The sequence below is a fragment of the Oncorhynchus kisutch genome, linkage group LG26 (assembly GCF_002021735.2).
Source record: "Oncorhynchus kisutch isolate 150728-3 linkage group LG26, Okis_V2, whole genome shotgun sequence".
Classification (NCBI taxonomy): domain Eukaryota; kingdom Metazoa; phylum Chordata; class Actinopteri; order Salmoniformes; family Salmonidae; genus Oncorhynchus; species Oncorhynchus kisutch.
Window position 1 is genome coordinate 16,249,285 of NC_034199.2, and position 8,830 is coordinate 16,258,114.

General features: G+C 42.0%; 1 protein-coding gene across 2 annotated transcripts; it reads left to right on the top strand.

Moving 5' to 3' along the window:
* The first annotated feature begins 84 nt into the window (after positions 1-84).
* On the top strand, positions 85-6,322 carry LOC109870663 (interferon alpha/beta receptor 1a). Of its 2 annotated transcripts, none has more exons than XM_020461256.2 (6): positions 85-369; positions 939-1,065; positions 1,215-1,396; positions 1,817-1,974; positions 5,282-5,426; positions 5,547-6,322. In XM_020461256.2, the coding sequence occupies exons 1-6, from the start codon at positions 321-323 to the stop codon at positions 5,957-5,959; spliced, it is 1,074 nt and encodes a 357-aa protein (XP_020316845.1). In that variant the 5' UTR covers positions 85-320; the 3' UTR covers positions 5,960-6,322. The 2 variants fall into 2 exon arrangements, with proteins under 2 accessions (XP_020316845.1, XP_031661568.1); XM_031805708.1 differs by lacking the exon at positions 85-369 and adding an exon at positions 422-700.
* The last annotated feature ends 2,508 nt before the right edge of the window (positions 6,323-8,830 follow it).

Sequence of the window (8,830 nt, forward strand, 5' to 3'; positions counted from 1 at the left end):
TTGTAACATGCTGTGAACTTGACCTCTGTTACATTTGTGATTTCACTTTTTTGTTCTTTAAAAAAAATGAGTATCGGTCACGTGTGGCATTGAGAGTGCGTGCTGCTTCTTCCAGACAGTGACTAACTTTTAGCACTGTAATTTTGATTTCCTGTGTGTATGGTTGGTTTCTACATTGAATTGTACTGGGGCGGAAAGGTACGATCGTGAATGAGAACAACGCAATGCCGCGCATCCTTGAGAGGTCTTGTCGCCGTGACTGAAGAAGGGTCGACGTGGAAATAGAGGGGAGGGAAGCGATCAAGACCAGGGATTAAGATATGAAATTACGCCTATTTGCATGGCCAGTTTTTCTCCTTGCATACACTGGTAAATATTTTGATTCAAAATGAAAGCGAAACGACAGACCGCTCCACTCGGCTTATTTTTGCAATGATTGAGCGGTGAATAGACAATTTGATTCAAATAAATCCCACCTAAACAAGTGTTACAAATTAATCTAAAAGCTTGCAATATTAATCGTGTATAGTCATTGTGTATTCTCTGAACTGTACCAATCTTTGCAGATTTAGGATGAGCTGCCACACGGGTTTAAAAATTATGTACATAACATAATATAACAGGCTGAAGATGTCTTGGTTTCCTTTTCTTTCTCAACATCCTGTGCTACATGTCAGTAAACTGTCTCGTCTAGGCAAAGGTGTGTTATGAGTGGTTCATATCTTAACCACATTAATTCGAATTCTATTCATTTCACACTCCTTCCACAACAGCTTTATCATGTCTTAGAGTGATACTGCTCCAGCAGACTAAAAAGTCTCAGTAGGCCTAGATGTTGGTGTAATGTCGTCATTGTCCTCCACCTCTGCTATAACGTTACCATAACATCAACACTGCTGTGATACTAAAGAACATCTGAATTCTGGCGTTTCCCTCAGTGTTTGCTGCGCTGCCTAGACCTTATAATGTGAGGATGGATGCAGTGAACACTCGATACATCATGAAATGGGACTGGAATCACTCCATGGCCAATCACAACATCACGTTCACCGCTCAATACACATTGTGAGTACCAAGAGCCTTTCTTAATCCAGGACAATAAAAGGTACATATTCAGTAAAAAAATATGTTTACTCTGTTTTAAGCATGCTGTCTGGTACTTGAATGAACCTCACCAACAAGCTAGCCATTTTTCCTCTCTTGTCTCCTCATAGTTCTCATAAACAGTCGGACGGGAGGTCCTACACAGGGATGTGTATCAGGATAACTGAGGCGAGGTGTGACTTCTCTAGGGAGCTGAACTTCTACATGGGGTCATACATACTGAGAGTGAGGGCCGAGGGCAGGGGTCAGATGTCAGACTGGTACATGCTGAAGTTCGTTCCTGATGAACATGGTGAGGCCAACAACATCTGTAACTGGACATGCACACTTTGTGGCTGTGTGCAAGCTTTTGTTTCAGCCCAACTCCAACACATTTTTTGTCATTTAGCAGAGGCTCTTAACCAGGCAAACTTAGTGGTAGGTGCATACATTTTCATAAATTTTTCATACTCGTCCACTGTGGGAATCGAACCTACAGCCATGGCGTTGCAAGTGCCATGCTCTAACAACTGACCTACACAGGATTCATAAAACACACCTGATTCAAATAACTGTGGTCTAAAATTTGAGTTTGTTGATCATTTGAATCATGTCTAAAGTGGAACAATGCTAGCCTACAGACTTAAAAACAGCATGTGCTCAAGTGCCATAGGTTATTGCAGTTGAGGCTGTGATGTAGCCATTGACAACACTGTTTGTTCCTGTGTTACAGCGGACCTAGGCCCCCCATCCCATGTGGCGTTCGATCCAGGGGACACCATGTTAACAGTGAGCTTCAGGGAGCCAATGACGGAGCAGAACACCCCCATGAGATCTGTGTTAGACATGTCCTTCAGTCTGCAGTATTGGGAGAAGCATTCACCCAGCAAGGTCAGGACTCACTTCAACAGCTAGGCTTTTATGGTTAAATAGTAGTGATGATTCACAAGTAGAGTGGTGGTAGGAGTTTTGTTAAGATGGGAATAAACGGCAAACCGCCGTGAACAGCTCTTTCGGAAGCACAAGCAAATCGCGCCACTCCACTGCCCTTTCTCGTAACATAATATCCTCCAAACCAATTATAAAACAAACTGTGCTGTCCTTTCTTTGAAGTCTAGCAGCTGGATATGCTGTGATAAGAGACCGGGGGGTGGGGTGTAACATGTCCTCTGTCTAAAAGGGACACGCTGCATTGCCTTTTCAAATGTTGCCAGATCAAACAAGTTTTTGGTGTATTTGAAGCCTGCAAAGATGAAGAAAAGGTTTCCATTTCTTCTTTGTTCACTCTTCAATGCCTATCCTCAAGTGACTCACTTGTGTTATTGTCCCCTGTTGTGTGGTTGGGCCATGTGACATAGAAAAGAAGGGCAGGAAACAGGACGTGAAAGAGCTTTGGTGGTTTTCTCTCATAATCCATCTGTTACTTACATACTGTCGTGTCTTTACTATGGATTACATTATATTTGACATGCTATTTTATCAAATCAATTATCTAATTAATATTGCCTGAATAAACATATCATTTAATGTAATTAACTAGGAAGTCGGGGCACCACGGAAGAATGTTTATAGAGCTGTAATCTTTCGAATAAACTCTTAAAGACCTGTTAATCTTTCATATCAATAGCAGTCAATTATTAATCGTCACCTTATTCAGTCTCATCTGAACGTCGTAAAATTCTTGGTTATCTTCACGAACCCTGGCTAACAAGTTGAATCAGCAATACAAAATTTGGTTGAATTGTTTATTTACTAAATACCTAAATAATCACACAGGATGGATCATACATTGATTACTAATTATATCATAAAAGAAAATGTCCCTAGCGGACAAAACTGATATGACGGCTGGTTACACAAAGAAAGGGGTTTGGGTTTGAATGAAAGCGCGGGAAGACTGAGGAACAAAAGGATTGTGTCTCTATCGGACCTTATGAAGCTATGCTATCGTAAATACAGAATCTTATGCATTCTAAATAACCTCCCATTTGAAAAAGGAAAATGCAAGAAATATATTTACTCTGAGCTGCGCTTCGAAAGATTGTTCGAAGATGGAAGCCTGAGTTGCCCAGCAGAGATGTCCCATCTCCTTTGAAGAATACTTCTGGTTGTAGGGCGGATACGTTGTCGTCTGTCGTCGTGTGGTTGAACAGTTACATTGTAGTACCCTGTCTTTCTGAAGAGATTGTCTGTCCTTTCCTAGGCCACGCACGTTTACAGCTGCTGCTGCTAACTCAACTTCTAGGATGTATAATTTCTTTAGTGAATAAGAGTTCAAAGTTGATACCAAGTTGCCATACTCAGCTCGTGTTGTATTGTGGCTGGTATAGTTAAAATGTATCCTTCCAGCGTGGCGAATGTCACTTCCACATTGAAATTAGCCCTTTTGAATGTATGGACACCAGTCCTCACTTCATCGGGAACTAAAGTTAATTTCATTAGGTTGTAGTCGTTCAACCATTTGCAACCACAGCTCCCGCTGGGGTTTGCTTAGTCTGCCATGAATTGGGTCACGGGGCCTCTTATAGGAATGTAGAAAAGGTGTTGGTTCATAATTTCCAACCAATGCCTATTCACTTGGGCGTGGCCACTGAGTGAGCATATTTTACTGATGAAAACAATTAATTTTAAAAAGGTTAACATCACATTACATCATTTCACAAATAGTTACATCTTTACTCATTCATTTTATACAAGAATTAGATGCACACCCTATAATTGAGAAATGTACACATTCAGAGATATAGTTGTGTTTTTCCTGTCCTTCATGAGGTCCCCAAATGAAACACACTCGTCATAACTGTCCCTTAAGTGTCCACGGACCCTTCCCACATTCTCAAAAGTGGACATATTGTTTAATTCTCCCATTTTGGAGATTTAGGTGTTTGGCCAAGTCTCTGTTCTGGGAGACTCTCTCCCTCGATTATGGCATGGTAGTTTCTACCCGGTATTTATGACCTGAGGTAATAAACCTGGGTTAGGAGAGCGAGTGAGAGGGGGGGGCTATGATCTACTCCCAGAAAGGTCCACGTCATGACTGTTGGAATTGGCTAAACTTTGAACATTGAGATATTAAATGAATGATAAATCAGAAGCATAGAATATAAGGAGTGAAAGAGACTGGGTTTTATGTTATGTTTATAATCAATCTTCAGGTTGTTTTTAGTCATAATAATCAATAATACGTCAACCGGACAAAAGCGTTGTCAATATAAAAGGAAAACAAGAAAGGCGCACTCTTGGTTGCACACATGAAAAACCTCTGGGACACTGCAGTGTCCACTCATTCAGAGTGGTCTTACTCCCTCATTTTTCAGAATACAAGCCTGAAACCATTTCTAAAGACTGGAAGCCACATCTATTGGAAGCCATAGGAAGTGCAATTTGAGTCCTAAATCAATGGAATCTGTATAGACAGTCAATGGAAAACTACAAACATAAAAAAAATCCACTTCCTGGGTGGATCTTTCTCAGGTTTTTGCCTGCCATATCAGTTATGTTATACTCAGACATCATTTTAACAGTTTTGGAAACTTTAGAGTGTTTTCTATCCAAATGTACCATATATGCATATCCTAGCTTCTGGGCCTGAGTAACAGGCAGTTTACTTTGGGCACGCTTTTCATCCGGATGTCAAAATACTGCCCCCTACCATAGAGAAGTTCAACAATTGGAGGTGTACCTGTGGATGTATTTCAAGGCCTACCTTCAAATTCAGTGCCTCTTTGCTTCACATCATGGGAAAATCAAAATAAATCAGCCATAGAACTGTTTGGCCATAATGACCCTCGTTATATTTGGAGGAAAAAGGGGGAGTCTTGCAAGCCGAAGAACACCATCCGAACCATGAAGCACGGGGGTGGCAGCATCATGTTGTGGGGGTGCTTTGCTGCAGGAGGGACTGGTGCACTTCACAAAATAGATGGCATCCTTAGAGAGGAAAATTATGTGGATATATTGAAGCAACATCTCTAGACATCAGTCAGGAAGTTAAAGACCCAAGCATACTTCCAAAGTTGTGTCAAAATGGCTTAAGGACAACAAAGTCATTTTTGACATTTTTGTTGTTGTTGAGATATCTGAAAAAAGTAGAGCTCACTGCTTTATCAATCAATGTCACACCTTTTTGTTTTTTCAAAATGCTCAACTCAAGTACTATTTATATGTCTTACTGTGTGCTTTTGTCTACATCATACAGAAACAAGAGAAAGTTTTTGACTCCACAGAGGGAACATTGTTCCCGCTGAAGCCCTGGACAGAGTACTGCCTGCAGGTCAATGCATTCAACAAATTGTACAATAAGACCAGCCCATACACACAGCAACAGTGTGTGAGGACCCTGGGTAAAATTGAGAACCATTTTACACACCATTACATTTAAATCCACATTGTCCCTGAAAAAGGGATCTTTCAGATTTGAGCTTAACATCTATATTGACACCTGCTCTGTTTGTCCCTCTAAGGATATCCTCCGGTGTGGAAGGTGTTGCTGCCTCTGCTGGGCTGTGTAGCTCTGATGACGACAGTGCCTGTCTACAGATGCCACAAAAAGAGAAAAAGTATTGTCTCAAAGCACACATTTCCCAGCAGTATACTGCATAACACACAGGATACAATATCCCTTCTCCTCCTGCCTCGGGAGGAGAGCTGTGTGGCCACAGTTGTGGTGGCTGTACAGGTAGAGCAGACAAGCCAGGGTCAACAGCAACAGGTCAAGGGTCAGGGAGATGTTGAGGCGGAGCAGGACAGTGGCTCCTCCTCCATCCAGAGAGGACAAGGCAGCTCCAGTCAGGACTCTGGGATCTACTCAGGAGAAGACAGTGGAAAGAAGAGCGCAGGATCAACAACAACAAGTCAACCTAAAGAGACCCACTGAGAAGAAAAAAAATGGATCCCCATAGCAAACTGCTGTAGAGCAATTAGTGGAATTTTGGGAAGCAGCTTGGATTCACTGTCAAGAGGAGAGCTCTTGGGGAAATTCTCTTTTAGTCAAATGACTTTTTAAGACATTTTTAGACTAGCTATAAGACCCGATGCATTTCTCTAGTTGAGTTTATTGAGTTGCCTGGGAATAATGGCCAATAATGCAGGTTATGGAATGTACTGTATATGTTATTATTTTATGTTATTCCCATGCAATAGGAGATATGAAATATATTTTGCTCAGATAATTCACAGGCCATTTAGAGTTCCTCTGTGCAGTGTTCTTTTGCCCATCTTAAACTTTTCTTTTTATTGACCTGTCTGAGATATGGCTTTTTCTTTGCAACTCTGTCTAGATGGCCAGCAGCCCGGAGTCGCCTCTTCACTGTTGACATTGAGACTGAAGTTTTGCGAGTACTATTTAATGAAGCTGCCAGTTGAGGACTTGTGAGGCGTCTGTTTCTCAAACTAGATACTCTAATGTACTTGTCCTCTTGCTCAGTTGTGCACCGGGGCCTCCCACTCCTCTTTCTATTCTGGTTAGAGCCAGTTTGCACTGTTCTGTGAATGGAGTCGTACACAGCACGTACAAATATTCAGTTTCTTGGCAATTTCTCGCATGGAATAGCTTTCATTTCTCAGAACAAGAATAGACTGACGAGTTTCAGAAGAAAGTACTTTGTTTCTGGCCATTTTGAGCCTGTAATCGATCCCACAAATGCTGATGCTCCAGATACTCAACTATTCTAAAGAAGGCACATTTTATTGCTTCTTTAAGCAGGACTACATTTTTCAGCTATTCTAACATAATTGCAAAAGGGTTTTCTAATGATCAATTAGCATTTCAAAATGATAAACTTGGATTAGCTAACACATGCCATTGGAACACAGGAGTGATGGTTGCTGATAATGGGCCTCTGTACGCCTACGTAGATATTCCATTCAAAATCAGTTTCTATATACAATAGTAATTTACAACTTTAACAATGTCTACACTGTATTTCGGATCGATTTTATGTTATTTGAACCCCTCTGGGATATGTGGGATGATAGCGTCCCACCTCGCCAACAGCCAGTGAAAGTGCAGGGCCTCAAATTCAAAACAACAAAAATCTCATAATTAAAATTCCTCAAGCATACAAGTATTTTACACAATTTTAAAGATAAAATTCGCGTTAATCCAGCCACAGTGTCTTATTTCAAAAAGGCTTTTCACAAAAAGCACAAATAGAGATAAAATGAATCACTAACCGTTGATTATCCTCATCAGATGACACTCATAGGACTTCATGTTACACAATACATGTGTGTTTTGTTTGCTAAAGTGCATATTATATCAAAAAATCTCATTTTACATTGGCGCGTTACGTTCAGTAGTTCTAAAATCAAATCAAATGTATTTATATAGCCCTTCGTACATCAGCTGATATCTCAAAGTGCTGTACAGAAACCCAGCCTAAAACCCCAAACAGCAAGCAATGCAGGTGTAGAAGCACGGTGGCTAGGAAAAACTTCCTAGAAAGGCCAAAACCTAGGAAGAAACCTAGAGAGGAACCAGGCTATGTGGGGTGGCCAGTCCTCTTCTGGCTGTGCCGGGTGGAGATTATAACAGAACATGGCCAAGATGTTCAAATGTTCATAAATGACCAGCATGTTCGATTAATAAGAAGGCAGAACAGTTGAAACTGGAGCAGCAGCACGGCCAGGTGGACTGGGGACAGCAAGGAGTCATCATGTTAGGTAATCCTGGGGCATGGTCCTAGGGCTCAGGTCCTCCGAGAGAGAGAAAGAAAGAGAGAAGGAGAGAATTAGAGAACGCACACTTAGATTCACACAGGACACCGAATAGGACAGGAGAAGTACTCCAGATATAACAAACTGACCCTAGCCCCCCGACACATAAACTACTGCAGCATAAATACTGGAGGCTGAGACAGGAGGGGTCAGGAGACACTGTGGACCCATCCGAGGACACCCCCGGACAGGGCCAAACAGGAAGGATATAACCCCACCCACTTTGCCAAAGCACAGCCCCCACACCACTAGAGGGATATCTTCAACCACCAACTTACCATCCTGAGACAAGGCTGAGTATAGCCCACAAAGATCTCCGCCACGGCACAACCCAAGGGGGGGGCGCCAACCCAGACAGGATGACCACAACAGTGAATCAACCCACTCAGGTGACGCACCCCCTCCAGGGACGGCATGAGAGAGCCCCAGCAAGCCAGTGACTCAGCCCCTGTAATAGGGTTAGAGGCAGAGAATCCCAGTGGAAAGAGGGGACCCGGCCAGGCAGAGACAGCAAGGGCGGTTCGTTGCTCCAGAGCCTTTCCGTTCACCTTCCCACTCCTGGGCCAGACTACACTCAATCATATGACCCACTGAAGAGATGAGTCTTCAGTAAAGACTTAAAGGTTGAGACCGAGTTTGCGTCTCTGACATGGGTAGGCAGACCATTCCATAAAAATTGAGCTCTATAGGAGAAAGCCCTGCCTCCAGCTGTTTGCTTAGAAATTCTAAAATTCTAAAACATGCGGTGATTGTGCAGAGAGCCACATCAATTTACAGAAATACTCATCATTAATATTGATGAAAATACAAGTGTTATACATGGAATTAGAGCTATACTTCTCCTTAATGCAACCGCCGTGTCAGATTTCTTTTTAAACGTTACGGAAAAAGCAAACCATGCAATAATCTGAGTACAGCGTTCAGACAACAAAGCAGCCAAAAAGATATCCGCCATATTGTGTAGTCAACATTAGTCAGAAATAGCATTAAATATTCACTTACCTTTGATGATCTTCATCAGAATGCACTC

What these genes read in the sequence shown, in the direction of transcription:
- LOC109870663 (XM_031805708.1), top strand. Translation starts at nt 631, where the DNA reads ATGTCTTGGTTTCCTTTTCTTTCTCAACATCCTGTGCTACATGTCAGT. An exon ending in ACTGTCTCGTCTAGGCAAAG is followed by an intron (nt 701 to 938) that starts GTGTGTTATGAG and finishes CGTTTCCCTCAG; the next exon opens with TGTTTGCTGCGCTGCCTAGA. An exon ending in GTTCGTTCCTGATGAACATG is followed by an intron (nt 1,397 to 1,816) that starts GTGAGGCCAACA and finishes CCTGTGTTACAG; the next exon opens with CGGACCTAGGCCCCCCATCC.